General features: G+C 40.9%; 1 protein-coding gene across 2 annotated transcripts; it reads left to right on the forward strand.

Annotated features, from left to right (window-relative positions):
• The first annotated feature begins 505 nt into the window (after positions 1-505).
• On the forward strand, positions 506-20,520 carry OGFRL1 (opioid growth factor receptor like 1). Of its 2 annotated transcripts, none has more exons than XM_054978972.1 (7): positions 506-1,082; positions 6,668-6,754; positions 7,985-8,066; positions 9,177-9,255; positions 9,350-9,416; positions 9,513-9,658; positions 11,755-20,520. In XM_054978972.1, the coding sequence occupies exons 1-7, from the start codon at positions 708-710 to the stop codon at positions 12,527-12,529; spliced, it is 1,611 nt and encodes a 536-aa protein (XP_054834947.1). In that variant the 5' UTR covers positions 506-707; the 3' UTR covers positions 12,530-20,520. The 2 variants fall into 2 exon arrangements, with proteins under 2 accessions (XP_054834947.1, XP_054834956.1); XM_054978981.1 differs by having other exon boundaries at positions 7,988-8,066.
• Positions 20,521-22,523: the final 2,003 nt, after the last annotated feature.

Below are 22,523 nucleotides of genomic sequence, written 5' to 3' on the forward strand. Positions count from 1 at the left end.
ATCTACACCTGTTGAATTTCTGGAATACAAATATTAAAAGTGTTCGTGAAGAAGAAAGATGCATATCCTTGCGCTGCTCGTTCTAAAGCAGACCCGCCTCAAGTTCCCTTTCCAGGCAACAGCAGGCGATCCCCACTCTTCAGCCGAGCGGTCCTAGCGGAGAGGTAAAGCGGCCGCCAGGAGGGGGCCCCTCCGTCGCTTTCTCCTTCTCCCCGGCCTCTCAAAGGCCTAGAGGTCTTCCGCGAGCCTCGAACGCCCGAGAAGCCCGGCTAACTAAGCACGTGTTTGCATAGTAACTTCTACGTCTCCAAGCAGCACCTCTGAAGCGAGGAGCAAAGGCAAGCCGGCGGGGTTCGCGCCGCAATTCGGGGAGGAACTGGGCGTGCTTGGCGGTTTCCTGTGGAAATCCCGAAGCCGTTCAGCTCCTCCTCCCCTTGCGCGTTTTGGGGGCTGGGGACTGGCAGAGGAGGAGCGGAGCGTCGGCTGGCTGTCGCTTCTGCCATCTGCGCCCGCCTCCGCCTCGCCTCCTGCCTTCCCGCTGCCCGCGGCCTCCGGACGCCACCATGCCCGGGTAGCAGCCGGAGCAGCAGCGGCGGAGGCGGCGTTCCTAGCCCGCCTGCGGACCCCTGCCTTCCTTCCCTCCCTCCCCCCGGGCGCGCGTCCCTCTCCATCCTCCCGGCGGGGGAGGCTCCTGCGGTGCCTCTTCAATGGGCAGTTTGCTGAGCGGGGTCAGCTTCAAGGAGCCCACCACGGTGGAGGACTGCGACTCTACGTGGGAGACGGACTCGGAGCCGGAGCTGCAGCAGCCGGGGGCAGCCGGAGGAGGAGAGGGGCAGGCGCTCGAGGGCCCGGGGGGTGGTGGCGCAGAAGACCACCCAGCTGAGGAGGAACCCCAGCAGCAGCAGCAAGGAGAACCGCTCCCTGCGGCAAGCCCCCGGCCGGAAGACCCCGAGCCCCGGGAAGAAGCAGCAGCAGAGGAGGCGGCGAAAGAAGAGCTAGAAGGAGAGGAGGAGGAGGACGGCGAAGACGATGAGGAAGGCGGAGGGGCGCGCGAAGAAGCAGAAGCTGCCAGCAGCGACCAGGTACGCTGGCACCCCGCAAACTTCTCGGGGGGTGGACCCCCCCCCCCGCTTCCCCTTCCCTGTCGCCCTCGCCTCTCCCCTTTGGCAGCGCGGGCACCTCGCCACGCCGGTGCATCTCCCTGTGTGTAGGCATGTGCGTTAGTCGAGGAATGCAGCATGAGGGTTTTAAAATGCGAGGCTTGTAAAGCTTGGGCGGCGTGTTTGCGTAAAACCGGCCTCTGATCTCGCTTTCTCCCTTGCCCCTTTTCCATTCTTGCATGCTGTGTGACTCAGTCGTGGCGACGGCGGCATTTTTTTATTCTTGCCAGGAAGCCAAAGCTAAACGTGGAACGGGAGGTGTGAGGATGAGGAATCCGAGGGGGTGGAGAAACCAGCCTGCCTCGGCAGTTGGCTCTCTCTTCTGCCGCCCTACTGAAAACGGCCGGGTATCTTGTTGCGGTTTGTTTTCTTCCTGGTGACCTGCGTTGCAGGCTATGAGAGAAGGAACCGTAGCATGGGGCTGCGGTTTGGTTTTTTCCCCCTTTGCCTTGCTGACCATCTTGCTTTATATTTCCCGTCCTCCTTTTTACAGAGGCTTTGGTGGTTTAAAAATGCAGAAGGTCAAAGTAGTCCTAATCCGCTGAGTTTCCTTGGTATGAATGCTGCTGCTTTTCTGTGGGCAGCATCTGATTCAGAGAACAACAACAAAAGTTAAGCACATGTGGCTTCAGTGCGGTTGTGAACCACCCTGGCCATGTAAAACTACTGCTAAGATTATAGCTGTTGAAAATGTGTTTTCTGCATAGGGCTGAAAGAACTCACAAACCCAGGTCTTGTGGATAACACCTGGAAAGCGTATAACCAGATAACCTTGTCCCTTTAGTTTTATCCAGTTTTAGATTATTTTGAGATCTTCACTTTCCTTTTTAAATTCTAATTTGGAATGAAATGTGACCTGTGTTCTCAACGTGAGTCTTTTTTTCTCCTAGGAATGACTTTCTCTTTGGGGCAAAAGGGAGACTAAATAACTGAAATCATATGGCTTTATATTGTATGAATGGGTACATGTAAGTAAAAAGTGAACCAAGTTTCAGGAAGTTTTATAAGAGAACTCTATTGCAAAGGCATGTAGTCTATATCCGGTTTTTAGCTGTTTCTCAACATGTGTTTTAAGTCAAGGGGTAATACAGGAGGCAGTCCTCAGAATTTTGTAACATAGTCTAATATTTAACTTTTAGAATTCTGAAAAGACTAAAATATATAACAATTTGCCTTTAGTGTGCAGGGGAGGGGCAGAAATAGATGGTTATATAAAAGATGGTTCTTTTATTAAATTTTGTTTGAACAAAAGTGCAGTGGAGATGTAGATTCTGTATCAAATTCCAAATCCCCACGCGCTACAATTTCTTACTGCTTTTTGCCTCCCTTTACTAGTACACTCTCCCCCTCCAGTTGCCATTGAGAATACTACATCTTTCAGCATTATGTAAGGGCTTAGATTTAGAATGGGGTCTAGTTGGTGTACAAATGAATGAAAAGTAATGCCCACTGGCTGGTATAGATAAAGTTTTGTGGGACTAAATTTGCAAGGAATGGAATTACTTCAGATGTTGGTTCTGGTACTACGAACTTGTCACAGTTTCCCGTTTCAGTATCCTTTTTTTTATTCATTCACACAGTATTTTCAACTATGTATAGCTCTGCCACCTGCAACGTTCTGATATGGTGGTGTGAAACTTTCACCAGTCATAGTAATAATAACATTCAATTTATATATAGCCCTTCAGGACAACTTAATGCCTATTCAGAGCAGTTTACAAAGTATGTCATTATTATCCCCACAACAAAACACCCTGTGAGGTGGGTGAGGCTAAGAAAGCTCCTAGAAGCTGTGACTGACCCAAGGTTACCCAGCTGGCTTCAAGTGGAGGAGTGAGGAATCAAACCCAGTTCTCCAGATTAGAGTCCCACCACTCTTAACCACTACACCAAACTGGCTCTCATTTGTATCTCACCACAGGAAGCTCAGGGTGGTGAACTTAGTTCTTATCTCCCTCTCCATTTTATCCTCACAGTTTGTGAGGGAATTGGCAGAAAGTAACTTTCATGGCAGTGGGAAACTGGAATTCAGACTTGGATCCCTTAATTTTCAGTCAGACATTCTGACCACAACACCACACTGTTATTCACAGTTTTGTCTCCTTGCTGAGCATCTAAGCTCTCCTCAATATAATGGTTCAGTCAGGAAAAAATTTAATGACTGTCTTTCCACTGGAAAAGAGGGAGGATTTTTACTTATGCCATAAAACTCTGCGAAGTACTATAAAAAGTTAGGGTCATCGCATCTTGTGCTAAATTCTCACTAGTATGCTGTGAAGATGCCCCAGGCTCCTAAGGAGTAGTGCTCATTATATCACAGTACTGGAGCTCAGTGTTTGGCTAACTTGATACTGACCGAATTGGACTGAGCAAGCATTTATGTAAGGTAGAAAATATGACAATAATATGTCCCACTGTGAATCTACTGAGATGACTGTGCATTTGTTAGAGTAAACAGTAAAATTCCTGGCCGGACAAAAAGTACAAGGGAGCACTATGATGTAGATATGTTGGTTGGTACTACTACCCTAAATTATAAGTATCTTTAGAACACCTTAAGAATAGGGTAGCTCATGCAGTACATCTAGTGGAAAATATTTTTTTGAGTGAAGTTTGTTGGAAGCTTAAAATACTCATATTTTGTGTTGCAGTCTAGCATAGAATAGAACTGTGACTAATGGAATTATCAACGGTTGACAAACTAATGGTGCTTATTATTCTTTAATGTGGAAGTCTAAACCAAGCACCAGTTAAAATCTGTGGGAGTGCTGTTATTCATTATAGCAAATAATCATCGAGTCTAAAAATTGTGGGTATGTAGACTTTTGCAGGAGGAGGGGTAAGCTTTCAGAAAAGCCTTTTGAGATCTTAATGCAAGATTATTCAATATTTTTGCAATTATTTCCCTCAAAATATTATGTGGACCTCAGTGTAATGATCAGGTCTGTCTATCAGAAAATAGACAGACTAGTCCATGCAAACCTTAGTCTCATAAAACCAGCTGAAAGACTGAATTACTTGAGATACTTGTAAGGAGAAAAAAAAGCCCATTAGCATTACTCCACAATACAACTAACAAAGCTACGTGAATTTGCTTGAGCTAATGGTGATTGCTGTACCTGTTGTTGGATTTGGAATACTATGTTTTTGTCCACTTCTGTCAGCTTCTTAAAGGCCTGAAGACTCTCCTATTTGTAGCAAGGAATGAAGTGGCAAGGCAGTCCCTCATTTGGGAATAAATCTATATATTTTTTTTAAAAACCCAAACACCTTAGGTTCTTTTTCTTTGCGATCACAGATGCACCATAAAAATGAACATGGTCCTAGTATTAACTAATACTGTAGTCTCTGAATTGGTTTGATGGAAAAAGAAAAGGAGAAATATGCAAAAGCTGAAAAGGTCAAAGTTGTTTGGAATTGTGCTGCATTTTGCTTTCTAGTCTGTAGTCTTAGTCCAGTGCCAGCAATCTGTGCATCAAAATGAGCTTCTTCATGTGGATCTGCTTTAGTGGAGAGTAACATTCTGCTGTGCAGGCAGATCTGCATGCATTACCTTGATCTGATGCCTACCTGGCAAGATGTGGCCACGCTGCATGGCCTTCTTCTCTACTTTGCAGTTTTTTGAATTAGAGCATGTACCACAGACCCTTAGCCGGAGTTGATCCTCTTTCAGAAGCATGTGTGAGGAGGCTGATCTTGGAGTATTCAAATATTCTCTGTTGCTTTTAAAATTCAAGTGCATTCCCTTTTTTATATATGCAAAAGGCCTATTACACGATCAGTCATTCATTTCTTTCTTTTAATTCAAAACAGTGCAACATGATCAATGATGTGTCTGGAAGCGGTAATGACATTTGTTGCAACTTGTGCTGTATGTTCTTCTTTTCAAATGTGGGCACGATTATCCAGCTGTGGTCTTGCCACTGCCAAGCACAGTAGTGCTGCTACTTCCTGTTCCCTCTGTACTGCGGGATTTTGCTTAAATCATTTCACTGTAGTAGTGGTGACATTGTCCTGTATCATTATACCAGTAGTCATATGTGACTGTATCCTCGTTCCTAACCAGTTACCTTCCTAAGTAATGGTAATTCTTCTTGTATAGCCACAACAACCTATCCTTCCAGTATCCTGTAACTTTCTGCAGGTCTGGTCTTATGACCGGAAACATTTGAGTTTCTGCTGGCTCTTCTGTGCTTACCTGGCATTGGATGGAGTTTCAGCTATTGTGGCACAAGTCCTCCTTTGTGCCCTGCTTCATCTAAACTAAGCTGTTGAACTGCTTATATCACCACCTCAGTCAGTTCTGCGTCTGCCTCTTTTAACATCTGTATGCACATGTGTGCATACGTGCTGTGTGAACAACTAAAACAAGATTCAGGGATTAGCCAAACTTTACTTGGTTAAAAAGGTGTGAACTTGGGGATAGAATAGTAAACTTGTAAGTTCATGGTTTAAGATCCCTGCTGGATTAGATCCTGGATTTAGCCTAGCATCCTGTTCCCCTCACTGGCAACTAGGTGCCCCTACAAGCAGGGTACCTTGATGCTTTGCTGTTAAATGCAGGAATGGACTCCCCAGAAAAAACGTTTTTGAAGTGGTTAGATAATGTGAGAGTTCCATCTGCACCTTTCAGTCTATGATGGCTCATTCATTTGCATTAGTTTCCATATGATGCTGTAGTCTACAGTTGGATATCTGGCCAGTGAAAAAGCACTCAAATATTTTTCAAACGTTAACTGAAAGAACAAAAAAAAAGCCCTAAATCATCAATCATCTTGATACTTCTGCTATATATAAATGCTAATTAGTTATATTTACACCTTCTTAATGAATTTACATGGGCTGTCCTATTCCTTTGTTTCTGATGATGGCATATTCCTGTAGCTATAGCAGACATCTTACCCTACAGGGCAGGTATGTACCCTGCAGGAGAGGCTTTGATGTGCTGCTAGGTTTGCTCTTAACTGCTGCAGAGCTTGGGAGCAAGCAGTAAACACTCACCATTCCTAACACAAAATGTCATGATATAATTAAAAGGCTAGTTACCATCTATGTTGCATTCTTGGACTCAGAATATTTAATTTTTGACAGATAACTGACCAATATACCTTATTTCCTGCATCATTGCTGAGCATGGATGTTTCAATCACCTCTTTTAACAGATCTGCATTATTCTGGAAATCCAGCGGCTGAGAAACAGTGAGGCCCTCACACAACATGGTTCTGTGCAAAATGCAGCCAGTTTTGCATTTTCAGCTGTAGCCCCTCTTGGTGACTTCAAATGGTGCTGTAGAAAGTCCTCTGACTTTCTGGAGTGTTTTTTGGGAGGCAAAGGTGTGAGCAAGGGGCAATGGTCAAAGAACATAAAAGCCCCAGTGCAAGTAGAATGGCATATGTGGTCCTCCAGAACCCGGCCCACATTTCTTACTGTCATGCTGCTATATATGTTTGTGTCACCAATTTCTATATTTATTCTACTTGCTACTGAATATATCTGCTCTTTTCAGGGGGATGATGCAATTGAAGTGACAGCTAAACCAAAGAGAAGCTTTTATGCTGCAAGAGATTTGTACAAATATCGGCACCAATATCCAGTAAGAGCATTTTGTAGTTTGGGGGGAGGGGCATTCATTTAAGACAGAATGATCATGATATTTAAGTCCCTGATGTTAGATAGTTCTAGTTGAGCCCTGAAAATCTCCATTGTGTAAGCATAGTAATTTTAGGATGGGCTAGAGGGTGGAAAGGGGTGTCTGGAAACTCCAAAGCTGACTGTTTATTGATTGCGGTGTTGGAGTACAAGTATGCATTGTTGTTGATTGTGTTAATGTAATATTAAGCAACATCAGAGAATGGTCATAATTTGCTACAAAAATACTCCTTGCCTTGGGGATTTTATGACTTACGTGCCTCATTTTATAGTTGCTTGCCACATTCCTGTCCTAAAAGCATATACTAGGAGACTGGTTTCAGTAACCTTAAGTATAAAAACTCATCGAAAACTAGCAGAGCTAGGTAATAAATTGTTGCTTTGTGCCTTAATGAAAGCTTGCCCCACTGAAGCTCTCTTGAAATAGTTCTTGACTTCTCTAAACTGGAAGACCAAACTACATGTTACCTGTAGTTACAGGGGAGAAGAGATTCTGGATCTCATCTATCTGTTACATTTGTATACTACCCTTCATCCAAGGAGCTCAGGGTAGAGCTCCATTTTATTCCATGTTAGCTTCACAGGAGCCCTGCAAGTTAGGTTGACTGTCCTACAGTCACCCAGGGGATTTGAACTTGTGTCTTCCAATTCTAGGCTACTATTTCTAGCCGCTAGACCATGCTTACTCTCCTTTTCCCCAGCTGGCTTGAGGGGGAGGATGTCAAGCAAACAAACAAAAGGGTTAACGATGAAAGCCACCCACAGCTGTCCTGTTTTCCTGATTTTGTTTAAATGACATGAAACCTAATTTCAAACACTTGCATATGAAGGCATTGCAGGCATTTCAACAAGATATAGGAGATTCATTTTGGATTCTGTCTTGGCTAGCATTTGGTCATTTCTTTAATCTGAACTGTCACTGGCTACCAACAATACCTTGAAATCTGTTGTCCTCTAAATCAGACCATTATTTATCCTGCCAATTTGTAATGTGGTAAGAAGCTTTTCTTGGCAAATAGGGCATAACCTCATATTTTCCTAAATTATAAGAAATTTAGCCATCTTAAATTGTACCCACACTTCATTATACACGTATTAGAACTGACTTCAGTGGCACTCTGTTTCCTGTAGACATTAGTTTAGCTGACTGCTTGTGTTGTTCATCTTTGCTCAGCAGAACTTTAAAGATCTACGATATCAGAATGACTTGTGCAACCTCCGCTTTTACAAGAATAAAATTCCCTTTAAGCCTGATGGTAAGTAACCCACAACAGCAATCTCATTTTATTAGTTACATTCTATAGTTAATAGAAACATATTTTACTAAATGATGAGCTTTTGTGTTAAAATCTATATAAACCGAAAGAACAAAGCTGCCTACACAACATGTTATTCTGGACCCGAATTTTGCTCTTACATACCATGGTGTTTCTTTTAAGATAGGCTTTTCTTGAAGTGTAATGTTACATAGTGAAGAATTCCTTTTGATATAAGAAGTGCCTCTAAATGAACATTATCATATATACTGAAATCCCAGGGTTTACTGTCCGGCAAAACAACTTACGCATACTAGTATTCTGGATCATGAGTCTTAGACCACAAGGCCTAATGGTTAAAAAAAAAAGTTCTCTAAAAAGATGAGAAAACTCTACAGTGACAGAAATTAATGTGACCATCTAGTTTAAGGCCTAAAAAGGAGGAGACTGTTCTAGTAAAATCTTTTAGAGATCTGTTTGGGAAACACTTCATCCTTAAAAATGGCTCCAGCAGTTTTAGCCCTGTTCAAACCAAATTTCACTTGTGTAAAGTTCAAATATTGTACCATAAATTGTTTGTAGACTGCAGCTGCAATTGATCTTGTTTCCTACTCCAATCTCAAGTGGTGACAAATTCTTTTGGGTTCAGTTAAAGAGAGAATCAGCTGTGGCTTTGAGACTAATCTTGATCATAATATTCACAGATTAATATCACATTTACCCTTCATGACCTGAGAGACTCTATAGTTTAAATTATTAGCCTGCGCTAGTAATACTGGCAGTGCTGGCCACAAATCCCGATGTTCTGTTACACATTTTGGTATTATATTAACGGTATCTCTTTGGGATGTTAGTACATATAAGCTGCTGGTTTTATATCATAACTTTGCTGAGTTGTCTTGTGTTGCATTCATTATCAGAGATCTCATCTGTGTTAAGTTTTTTTTAAAAAAAAAATTATTCTCAGACATTGAGTTATATGACTCCCTTCTGTGCAAAATGTGTCTATTCTCAAGTTATACAAAAAAAATTGCATAAGGATACTTGTTATTTGTAATTCCAAAGTGGATAATATTATACTGAAGGATTGTTTAATATTTTCTGATGTAGGTGTTTATATTGAAGAAGTCCTAAACAAGTGGAAAGGAGACTATGAAAAGTTGGAGCACAACCACACTTACATACAGTGGTTGGTAATATTTTACTTGGTCAGCTTTGTATGTGTTTTTAATGTTAAACTTACTTCAGTTACAAGCAAATGTTTTGTTTGCTTTTTAATATAGGCTTTTTCCTTTGAGAGAACAAGGACTAAATTTCTATGCAAAGGAATTAACAACATATGAAATAGAGGTAAAGCAAACAGTTCACAATATAGTAACTGAGGGTTTAGGGTAGAAAGGTTCTGTATTGTAATATTCAATTATGTCTTCTAAAAATGTGTTGCAGGAATTCAAAAAAACAAAAGAAGCAATTAGAAGATTTCTCTTGGCTTACAAAATGATGCTGGAGTTTTTTGGAATAAAATTAATTGATAAAACTGGGAATGTAACACGCGCTTCTAACTGGCAAGAGAGATTCCAGCACTTGAACGAGTGAGTGATTGCCTTCAGTAGATATTTCAGTATGAAGCCTGGGTCAGGCAATACGCAATCCATATGTATCCCTTAGCTTGCAACTGTTCTGCTTGGTAAAATGTTTGAATAGGGTTGCTTGTGACACACACAGACAAATCATGAATTTGATTTCCAGAACAAAACAGATATTGATTACCCTGTGGTGATCAGTGCACTGTATTCTTATATGCACGTGTCTTTTCATATGTTTTGCTTGTACGGGCACACTGAGCAGAAAAAGAAGAAGCCATCTATTCCTGCCCCTCCCCCCCAGCTCCTGCTGCCTAGAATGATATCGGGGAATATGCCGCTCTGTTTGGACATAGAAACTTTATTTATTCACCCGTGTTCTTACCAGATTAGTCAAGACACAAGAATTGGTTAAATAGAGCACTACTCCCATACTGTTTAATATATGCACAGTTTATATTAGTTTGAGATTAAAATATTGAATTGGATTCATATACAATTTTCTGCTCAGGCAAGACAGTTGTGCCTGTGGCATAGAACATTCCTGTCTCTCCCTTCTTCCACACTTATCCCCTTGGGGATCAGGGGACCCTCAAGAACACATGGGGATTCCTACCTAAAGGGGGAAATTGGCAAGCCTTCCATTGGCAAAAAATTCAGTCTCAACCCAACCCATTCATTATGGAATGGACATTACATGGGGATGTATTCTTTTCCTATGCATCTACCTTGGCATCCAGTTTGTTTCCAGGGACAATTCAAGGTGCTGGTGGTAATTTTTAAAGCCCTGTACAGTTTGAGACCACTGTGGTCATCTTCAGGTGCTCCCACATTCTGGTGACGTGGGAGAGGGCCTTCTTGATTGTGGCACCAAAACTCTAGAACTCTCCTCAGGAAGATTTGTCTGTAACCTTTATTGTCTTCTGCCAGCGCGTGAAGACTTTGTTTCATTTAGCATACCCTCAGTGACAGTTATAAGCACCACTGTTATTAGTGATTTCTCCTTCACGCCACTATTTTAATTATTTTTATGTCTGTGTATACTTTTAAACTCTGGTTTTAATGGATAACCATTCAGAGCAGTTTACAAAGTATGTTATTATTATCCCCACAACAATCCCCCTGTTTTAATAATGTGATTTTAGTATGCATCTTTTGATTTGTTAGCTGGCTTGACGGCCCTTATGATGGGAGAAATAAATTTTGAGATGAAACTTCTGTTAAATAATATTTGGGGGAGGGTAGACTTCTCGTCTCGGTCCTGTGTTACATAACAATCTGAATCTCTTTATTTTTGTTCCATTTCATGAGGGCTGGAAGTAGACTATAACAATACTGATGAAATGCTGCTGTACCTCATGAACTTGATAACAGGGATGCCAGTTTTTGTCAGCTCCATGTTACCTGTATAGCGTGTCTGGAGTTATAAACAGGGGAGCTGAGCTACACCAAACAGAAGGTGCAATGACAGGATAGTGCCTAATCTCACCCACCTGCAATTGCCTCCAAACATTTGCAGCAACATCTAATAGTATATTGATATACACAGAGCAGTCTCAACATATACCTGAACATGCAGTGTTTTAATATACAAAGATCCAGAGGAGTTAGCTGTGTTAGTCTGTAGTAGCAAAATAGTAAAGAGTCCAGTAGCACCTTTAAGACTAACCAACTTTATTGTAGCATAAGCTTTGGAGAACTGTGGTTCTCTTTACTATTTTAATATACAAAAGATGCCATGCACGTAGTAGGAGTCTAAGCTAATAGTGTTAAAATTAATCCAGAAAAATCTACATTTATTCATTGTTTCATTGATGGAATACATCCTAGTCTTTTCCAAGTTGCATTTCAGTTAAGAATCTATCTTCAGTCTTTAATTACAACTATTGGGTGTCGCTTGGATAGTGTGAAGTGGCTATTTTAACTCAGCAATCTTGAAGAGGTTTTTCACTTGATACTTGGTATCCCATCTCAATTGCTTACAAGAGATCAGCATTTGAGTAATAATCACTTGTCAAAGTGACAAGAAGCAGCATTTTCTATGATTGGCACACGCTTTTAATTTAGTTTCTGTCATTTTGAGTTCATTTGCTCTTTTGTTGCAGGTCCCAGCATAACTACTTGAGAATCACCCGTATTCTCAAGAGTCTTGGTGAACTGGGATATGAGAGTTTCAAGCCTCCTCTTGTAAAATTTATTCTTCATGAGGCTCTTGTGGAAGATACCATCCCCAACATTAAGCAAAGTGCTTTGGAATATTTTGTGTATACCATCAGAGACCGAAGAGAGAGAAGAAAGCTTCTTCGATTTGCCCAGCAGCACTATACACCCTCTGATCATTTCATATGGGGTCCACCAAGGAAACAGAAGTGTGAAGGAAGTAAACCGAGTAAGAAGTTGGCATCTCCCGTTTCTCTTCGCAACAGCTGTACTTCTAAACATAAAAAGACAAGAGACTCCAAGACTATATCCACAGTGTGTAACTCCAGTGGCAAACCAATGGATGAAAAAAGGGCAGGACCTATTAAAAATGAGGATGATCACACTAGGAAACGCAGCAGCTCCGAGAATGCTAAGCAGAGCAGTGGTGAAAAGAATAGTGACCTTGAATGTCCAAACAAACTGGAAGGAACAGTCAGTCCTTCAGACCAAAAGGAAGATATTTCCCATTTCAAAAAACATAAAGGTAAAAATGATGAAAATCTGAACCAACACTGTAGAAATCCAGAAGCTGTAGAAAAAGATTCTTGCGATAGTCATCCTGGTCAAATTGATACATCAACTAATCTGCAACACAGTGTAGGTAAGGATAAAAGCCCAGTGAGATCAAACTCAAAAAGCAAAGAGGAAACTCCTGCATTAACAGAAACATCCCAGTAAACTCAATCTCTCCTGCTGAACATGACAAGATGGTGGATTCTTTCACTTCTGTGAAACTGGATGAGAAAAGAATATCTTGGTACTAGGCTGGTCACCAAATTTGGCAGTTTAGGCTTTGTGGAGTTGTACGGTTTATTTGACTCAATTTGCACTTTTGAAAGGTGTGTATTGCTTAAAAACTGTATAATATTCAGGCTTCAGGAAAAACTCCTTTGAGAAGTATGCTCTCCATTGATTTTCTATCTGTTGTTGTTTTTGTAAACCTCATGGTCCAGCCAAATTTTTGAGGAGTTGGGGATTGGGATATCCCTGGTACTTGGCATTCTGATCTTTCCCAGTGCTTCTTCATGCCTGCCATTGCTTGAAAATCAAAAGGAGGTAGATCTAGGCTGCATCTCTATTTGACCAGCAGAGTTTGGCATGGGTTCAAGTCCTACCTCTGTTGTGAATCACACTGTGAAGAAAAGTTGTTTTCTCCCAAGCTTGGTTCCTCATGGGCAAAATGGGAATAATTCAGCTCTTAGGGTGGTGGTTGAGAGAAAACGCAAGATGGTAAATTGCCTTTTTAAAAGGATTAACATTCACACACCATCACCCATTATGCCAAAAGCTCGTCACTGTTTCTTTCCCTGCTATCTCCTTCAGCTGCCCCACCCCCCCACCCCTGATTTCCTCTAGTGTAGTGTATTGTAAGGGATCTAATGTTAGACTGCTCACTTGGGCTTTCTGGCATGTTACTTGCTTTTTCCATCCTTGCTTCCACAGAGGAGTTGTGAGGATCAAATAAGATAATGCCATGTACACTACTATGAGGGTTTTGGGTGAGCGGGGTAGGGGGTTGTTCTTGGAAGAATGACACACTCACATTTCCTTTCCCTTCCTTTCACTGTTCCCCATATCATTTCTCTCTCATTTGCATCCAGACTTCCTTTCCTTTTGTGTTTTTTTTTCTTCCTTGTGCCACTGCCCACCTCTAAAAAAAACCAGAGGACAATGTTATTTCTGTGACTGTTTTTGAAACTGAGGTGACTCCTCAGAGAAGAGGGAGCAATTCTCCCTGAGAATCCCCCGTTCATTGATATGAAGTGGATTAGGAAAGAGTTTACATTGCATAAAGAACTACTAACTACTTACACTGCTGTTACTTCAGGGGTTTACCTTTCTTAAAGGAACTGCTGCTGGAGTTAATTGGGTCACAGTGAACGAGGAGGAATGCTGCTTTCTTTTCTGTTTCTCTGCCAGGTTTGTCGCTGTGGAACATACAGGGAACAGCCAAAGAAGAAAAAACTTAATACTGAGGCTTGCAACCAGATTCAGATATCTCTCTTCCATCTTATGTGCTTCATTTTTCTCCTTAGTTACTCCTTTCTAGAAAAATCAAATATTCCTCCCCAGTGGAGAAGTTTCAGGGAAGAGCACTATGTGGATGTGAAGAGAGGAGAAAGAGAGCCTTGAGAAAGAATGGGGCTGAGAGGACTCTGGAAGAATTAGGGAGTACTAGACTTCAGAACTTGAGGATTTCTCCTTGTAAGTAAGCTTATAGCCCATAGTTTGGTCATCTGTATCATCCTGCCAAGTAGTAAGGAGTATATTTTATCACAGTTTTGTGATAAAAAGGGTTCTCAGTTGGGTCCTTATATAATTCATTTCTGTTTTGATTGGAGTAGACCTTAAAGAAGAATTATTGAACTGTGCAGAGTTGGAGTTATGCACAAATTAAACCAGAGCTTGGGGCCTGTAGATACAAAAATGTAATTAATTACTATTTTTGGTGATGCTATGACATTTCTTAAATTTGACATTGCTTAATGCCTCAGTATGTCTTAATTTGGCTGTCCCCCCTGTGCCCCCCTCAAAATACACAGTTTAAGTGCAAAGGGTCCATGTACAGGACAAAATGGGCTTTAGCCCACAAAAGATTATGCTATTGAAAAAGTGATAGTCTTTAAGGTGGATAGTGTTGGGAAAGACCCTTTTTTATCCCAAAGAGCTGCTGCCAGCTAAGAGTATATAACTGTTACTTAGAAGGACAGATGGTACAATCCAGTACAAGGCAGCTTCATGTATTCATTTAAGGTGCCACAGGAATCTCCGCATTGCTATTTTTGCTGCAACAAGCTAACATGACTACTCCTTTGAAATTGTGGGAAATAAGCATTAATGCAAATAGTAGCCCGTGCCTTTAAAGAGAGATGTCCCCCTTCACTGGAAATCACTGATTCAAGTCCATTACCCTGTTGGACTGTTAGTGTGTGGAAGGAGCACCAAGGCAGCAGTTACTGGAACCAGATAGAAATCAGCCCCCTGCCTTCTACAAAGCTTTTATAGGAGACAGTTCTTGATAGTCTGTCCTGTTGCAGGTGTGCAGCACACAAACAAAATGTGAATGAGAAGAATGTAGGTTAGGCTTCATTCCTCTTCCTGCCAGCTCTGATCATACAGATGCCGTTGATAGTTGGACAACTTGCATTTTTGCAGCCTTGTATGAAAGTGGTATTGCACTGGACTGTCAATGTGGTGGTGGCTCCTGGACTTTTTAAACATATGGTTAATGTTCCAGAATTGATTTTTTTCTTGTTGACGACATCAAACATGTATTTTAAAACTCCAGTTTTATTCCCAGATTCACAGTAGCAGATGTCTCCCAGACATATGGAACTGAAGTGGGGAAAGAATTGACACAAGTTCTGCAATTTTAGAGGCTATTCTTACTGAGATGATGTGAGATTGTATGATTTACTGAGCAAGTGTACCACAAAGCTCTCTTCATGCAACTGCCTTCATAATATCAAGGAGTTACTTTCTTGATTGCTCATTCCTTATGCCGGATTCTCTACGCGTGAAACAATATCCCTGACTCTTCTCAAGCATCCTGTGGATTAATCCAAGTCATCCTTATTACATCTCAGTGATCAGGAAAAGTATAACGTATCCATGTTAGACATGCCACTACAAGTTATTCCCTTAGTAAAGCATTAGAGGTGGCTCAAGCAAGTGATGTGATATCTCTGCGCAAGAAAAGTAAAAAAAACCTGATTAGCTTGCTTGGGAACAAAGAAATCCTTCTACATCCTTAAGATCTACAGCAGTACTGCAGTAGTTTGGCTTGCTTTAAATATGGCTAGGATTCCGCTTCCACTTATGTATGGGTGGAGGTGGGATCTCCTGGCATAGGATGTTGCTGTAGAGAGCTCATTTTCATGGAAGAGTTTCTGCGGGAAGGAGAGAAGGTGCAAGGGCGGGCATGTTCTTTGCCAAAGCGTTTTTCTTAACCCTTCTAGAGATGCAGGCTTATGGAAAGCATTGCTCCTGTTCCTGGGATATCAAATGATTTGGGTTATTAGTTCCCAAACAAAGCATCTGCAGTTACATCATTTGGTTCTCTAGGCAGTAATACAGACAGGCAGTTCTCCTTTGTGCACACAAATGTACGTGCCGTTAGGACAGGTGCACAGCTTAATGTAGTCCGTTTGCGAACAAAACAGTAGCCCATGCAAGTGACAAACACAGAGCTTGAACATTTTAGCTAGGACATACACCATTAACATTGGCAATGGGATTCTAATTTACCACAAGACAGACCAAGCCCAGAATCTGTCTAATGAAACACCCAGGCTCCAAATTCTTGTCTTGTGCTTCCTTGACTCATACAGTGGCATTATCTTCAATGAATGCTGGTAATACTCTTCATGTTTTAAACTCTTTGTGCTATTGTAAGCATGCCATGCTTCTCTGTTAGCAAAAAATATATTCTGTTCATATCGTAGTGGTAGGTGTTTCACAGTGACATATTTTTAATAATTTTTGCTCCAGAATGCTTTTATTTCTGTCAGCTCTGGTTTGTCTGTGGCAAACAATTTCTCAATGACAGGAAAAATTACATAGTTTAAAGTTTTAGTTTTTCACCTTTGCAGCATAGAACCCATTGAAGGTATCAAATGAACTTGAGATACCTTTTCAACACTTAATGCCCTGAAGCTAGAACTGACTTGGGAAGCTCGAAGACTTTTGCAAACTAGCAGAATCCATGTTGAAAGTATTTAAAATGATGATATATTTAATATTTTTATGTGTCACACAGACCTTTAGAATTTTAAAAATAATTTGCTGTCCTGACTTGTTCTTTTGATTTTCCTAGATTGTTTTGGCTTAGAAGACTGGAGTAATATTGCTTAGGATTGCACTGGTAGTCATTTACCAGACTTTGTTTAATAGGTCCTTCTCTCTTATGTAGTATCTTGTATCATCATACCTTCTACACTCCCAGTAACACAGCTAGATATTTTTCTGAGTACACAAACAAAATACCATTTTTTTGTCTCCCACTGGCTTTCAGAGACTTATTTAACAATAGGCTCTGTGTTATTTTTATTAATGCCTAGTCTTGATAAACCTCTAGTATAACTTAAACTCAATTATCACCTCAAATTTAATAAAGGGTTGAGTGCTTTCCTTACTAGTCACTATTTTGCATGGATACCTTTCAGTGTCCAGCCTGAGCAATCAGCAGATGCTAACTCTTCTGTAACCTAACCAAGGCAGATCCCTTCTATAATAATGACTTCAGTATTGGATGGTACATAGAATGTATTGACAATAGATAATGTATACACAAGCACATAGATCTGACAAGGCAGCTTTGCATGTTTACTGGCCTAGGAGCAGCACACATGCATTTGCCTCTTTCTGGAATGGCTATGGAGGTAGTTCACTTTTTTCAGGTGTAGGATCTCTGCAAACAGATCCCCATAATTGATTATAGAGAAAATGGTTAAATCTGGTATTAAGCCATGAAAGCTTATGCTGCAGTTGATCGGTTACTGTACAATCCTAAACAGAGTTACTCCAGTGTAAGCCCATTGAAACTAATGGGCTTGGACTGGAGTAACTCTGCCTAGGATTGCACTTACAGTTTTTTTAAGGTGTCACAGGACTGTGTTTTCATAATAGTATCTCTGTGGAAGTACACAGTATGAATGCAACTTTATGCATGAATCACTCCCTTCTCCACCATCCTGTGTACTGCTGACATGGGCTGCTTCATACTTGTTACGTGTGTGTGGGTGTATTGCCTATTTATCAGCCCATATTCTCATGACAAAATAAACACTCTAATAGTCCTCACATATGTGGGGTAGCTGCCCCTATAGCTCACTGGCGAAGCAATTCATGTGTCGCTCCAATTTGCATATTCTATTTCCCAAAGGCCAGCTATAAAACATACTTCTGCTTGGGAAAGGTAAGGTTTGAATTAGACCAAATATTACAGCAGACCAATGTAGTAGCTGCTTCTACAGTGTTTGTTTTTAAATGTAAATTATACTAAGATGATTCTAATATCCTGAGGGTATATTATCTTTAGTTACATATTCAGATAGTTACAGTTCACTTCAGAAAGTTGCTGTTTAATTGTAAAACGTAATGCAGTTAGGCAAGTATAACAAAAATAAATTAAAAATGGGGATCTTGCTAATTAAAAATAAGCTTTTGTGCCCCTTTTAATAGACTGATAATGGTTTGTTAAGGATAAAATAGCTCTGCTCAGTTAGCTTTATTGCATGAAAATATTTCAGTTGAATTAAAACAAAGCTTCAAGTTGCTGTGCCTATTAATGGGTAGGTTCTGTGTTTTGAGTTTTTTCTTTTTCAAAGTCCAGATTATTGCTTAACTAATTTTTTAAAAACACTCGTATTTGTAAGCAGCTTATGAAGAATGTTCAGTAAATCACCTTTCCACCACAAAACTCTGTTTTATTATAAAAGGGACTGCTTCTATCTATCATTAAAATATATCTAAATTGTAGTAAATTAGTGGTAGAGCTCAAGTATTCGCATGTCTTTTGGGGTGGGGGGCGGTTACAGCTTGATAGTGGACAATTGCATAACAAAAAAGCAACTTCCACAACTACCTCTCACCCTGTGAAATAGAAATAGGGAACTTACTCCCAAGACTACAGCCTGTTCCTATCATCATTTCTTTGTGCGTGTGTATCTTGGTGTTCGTTAGCTTAAGTGGTCCTGTGAAATACACAAATAATGAAAATGGAAAGATGTTGCATCCTGAAAATGTCTATTCCAGTGATTTTTAGCACATGGTATTCTGAGATCTTAACATGTAGGTGTTTACACGATACTTTTATAAATGATAAATTTTGAGAGGGGAACCACCTGGTGATGACATTGGCCCTTCAGTCCTTGTATGAACTGGCCTTTTCATTCATCTCAAAAGCCCTTTCCTAGTGAGCCAGCAGATTTTCTAATGTCAAACCACAACTGCTGTTGGAACTCTTGGGAGAGAGTGCTTGCATGTCTGTATAGATTGGTCATGCATGGTCAATACGTGGAAACCCTGCTGGACTTGTTTTCCCAGTGTCCTAGTGCTAGTTACTAAGAACATGCCACTAATTTTACTAGTATGAGACAAATATTGAGAGCCAATTCATATATTACTGCATATGAGCATGTGATTGGATCTCCTACCACTTTAGTATCAACAGTAAGAAGAATTGTATGTTTGAGGCAAATGGCATGGTTTCATTCTATGCCAAGGAGCTATGGTTGCCCTCTCTGAAAGCCATTGTCTACTTTCCCCCTTACACATCTCCTTTGCTTAAGCAGATTTTACTCCACACCGTATTGATCAAAACTGATAACAAAATCTGATTAAAATTATTGGCTGGTCCCCATCTTACTTATGCTCCTGTGCACCTGTACATAAGCTGCTGTGGCGTACTTAAATATGAGATGTTCCAACTTACTATCAGGAGCACACAAATAGGACTATGAGTATTTTATTCAGTACAACCCTTTACTATAACGTTTGTGTTTATTCTTTAAACCTTAGTTATTCTAAAAACTTCATTTCTTGTACAATAAGGCAAAATTGTATAATGTGACTTTGTTTTTTTTTAAAATCCCTAGTCTCTGCTCTGGGAAATTATTTCCACATTAATTTGAATAATACAGGGAAAACCAGCAGCTCTGTTTTATAAAATGGCGTGTGTAAGAGTTTGCAAATCATCTGGCTTCTTTTCTTACTCTATAGCTTTTGTACTTCATATTGCACCTAAAGAAAATAAAATGTAAGAATGGTGTAAGTTTGATTATTATTGTTTAATTATATAGGCTATACCAGTCCTAATTGACATACCGCCTTTCATAGCAGAAAGCTCTGCAGCTACTAATATGCATGAGAGTCTGTCTCCCCCCACCAAATAGGTGGGTAGCACTGACAGAACTTGTGCCAACCAGCTATTCTGTAGCATGAGGCTGTAGGACAGATTTGTACTGCCCAGGCACTTCCGGATGCTGGATGAGGAACTTCCTCTTCAACTTGCAGCGGCCTTGTGCGTGTGGGAAGGGGGTCCATGCAAAGAAATCGGCACCTATGCATTGTTCACTCCTCGCTGAATCAGAGCAAAAGTGTCTCTGCAATGAGGATTTAATATTTTTCTTTGTACTGTCCAGGTCTTCGTGTTATGCTTGAATTGCTCCTTATCCTGTGACTGTGTAACTTCATAGTGATCAGTCAGTCTAGAAATGCAAATTCAGTCGAGGTGGATAGATGAGTCTTGGAAGAACGTCCATGTATTTTTATCAAAGTGCTTAATGAAAAACCGAAGTAGCTATAAGGAGCAGAAACCTTATTTCCAGTGTGAAAATATCAGTGTCATGTCAAATGTATGAGCCTGCTCTGAACTTGGTGTTCTTCTGCAAAATTGCAGGATGCTGTGCATGCTTATTAGAACCGGTACCATATGTATGTGGTAGAAGTTGTAACCAGTTTCTGGATTTGTAAGTTATTGTAAAATACATATTTTATAATTCTGTGACTGTATGGCAGTGTTCTGCCAAGATATGTGACATCAAAAAAGCAATGGTTTATGTTGCTTATTGCTGTACCATGAAGTAAATATAAACAAACCTTTTCAAGTGGCACTTTTAGCTTGCACCAAAGCTTATAATAAAGCACCTTTTGCGTTAACCATGTCATTCAAGAAAAACAATGAATCTTTTGTTAAAGATGTGAACATGTTTAATCAGCAAATGGTAGGGCTGTGGTCTTTTCCCCAAGCTGCCGGGAGGAAAGGAGGGGCCGTATAAGTACAAACAACAACATTTGTTACTAAAAACAACTGGCAGAAACGGACACAACATGGCCTCTATAAAAGCCACATCTGCAACTTCTACACTGGTTCCATAGGTAGAGTGGTAAAGGGAAATTCCTTATTATTCATCCTTGAAGAATACTGTTCAGCATACATAATATTCAAGTAATAAATTAGCAGAAGTGGAACTCATGTCACCAAGGTTCTACTGAAAGGGTGTTTCCAGAATGTACACAGTAAAGTTAATATAGTATACTCTTTTAAAACTAATTTCCTTTTGTACTGATTTTAAAAAGTTTTTAATGCTGCAGAAGAGTGCCGATTGTATGCCCTGACAGCACAAAAACAAAAGTCCAAAACATTAGTGCACTTTAAATTTGTTTGGTACATGGGAGGTTAATTTTCAATGGTGTTTTGTATAAACCATATTTGAGGTGAGTTAGTAGTGGTAGAAGGCGCTAACAACTGGGCTGAAAAAGCATTCAGAGTTTGGTTTCCAAAAACCCATAGGTAAGCGTTTCAGTGTTACAATGTCTAATTGTTTGTACAAGCAGCTGAAATTCAAACAGGCCACCGTTATAGCAGTATTTTGCTTCTAATAAAATATCAGTGTTGTGGTCTGGTAGCTGTCATAAGAGTTGCTTTGCTAGCCATCACCTGTGGGGATGGGGAAATATTGACAGATGTCTCTGCACAGCATTACCAAAGAAAATAAGTGAATTCAGAAATATTGTGGTCACAAATAAGTTCGTTTTTACTATTCATCTGTAATATTTGCTTGGTATGTAAGCTCCCAAGGAACACAAACTTCTGCTTTTATGACAAAATCAAGAAATTTTCACCTTTCTATGGAAACAGAACTAGAAATGTTTAGGAGTGGGATGAATTAACCAGTGGCCAATTAGGATCCTTGAACACCTGTTGGTTTGGCTCATGCTCTCCTGGCCTGTGGTGAGTAGGAAGCAAGGCTTTCATCAAGTGTTCTGACTGTAAGCAACTAGATCGGGGGCGGGGGGGGAGATTACTTTCTGTATGTTCATAGCAACATAGAGCTGAAGGTGCCCCCAAGGGTTATCCCCCAAGGGTCAACTAGTCCTACCCTTTGCACAACACAGGGAATTCACAGCTACCTCCCCCCACCCACCCAGTGACCCTGCTCTTTGCCCAGAGGAAGGCCCAAAAAAACCCCTCCAGGATCTCTGGTCAATTGGCCTGGAGGAAAATTCCCTCCTGACCCCAAAGCAGCAATTGGCATTTTCCTAGGCATGCAAGGAAGAGCCATGAGACCCTGGCACCAGCTCACCCCTTCACGCCCTTCCTCTCCTGATCTGGATAGATTAATCTTTGAGTCACAGGATCTTCATTACTGCCTGGTGTCCCATCTAGCCTCTTAAAACCCCCAAAGAAGGAGAGTCCACCCCCTGCCCAAGGAAGCCATTGAGGAACCACTCTGTCAGGAAGTTCTTCCTAAAATTTAGCCAATACCAACATATCATGTGATCTGGACACTCTACTTCTGTTGATACAGCCTGAAACGCATTTGCCTTTTTACCTACCACCTCACACTGCTGACTCATGTAATGTTCAGTATATGATCTACTAAGACTCCCAGATCCTTTTCACATGTACAACTGCCAAAGCATAATTATGCCCAGGTCTTTTTTTCTGGGGAAAGAGGTGGTGGAACTCAGTAGGTTGCCCTTGGAGAAAATGGTCACATGGCTGGTGGCCCCGCCCCCTGATCTCCAGACAGAGGGGAGTTTAGATTGCCCACCGCGCGCATGGTGCGGAGGGCAATCTAAACTCCCCTCTGTCTGGAGATCAGGGGGCGGGGCCACCAGCCATGTGACCATTTTCAAGAGGTTCCGGAACTCTGTTCCACCGTGT

Source organism: Eublepharis macularius, chromosome 1 (assembly GCF_028583425.1).
Source record: "Eublepharis macularius isolate TG4126 chromosome 1, MPM_Emac_v1.0, whole genome shotgun sequence".
NCBI lineage: Eukaryota > Metazoa > Chordata > Lepidosauria > Squamata > Eublepharidae > Eublepharis > Eublepharis macularius.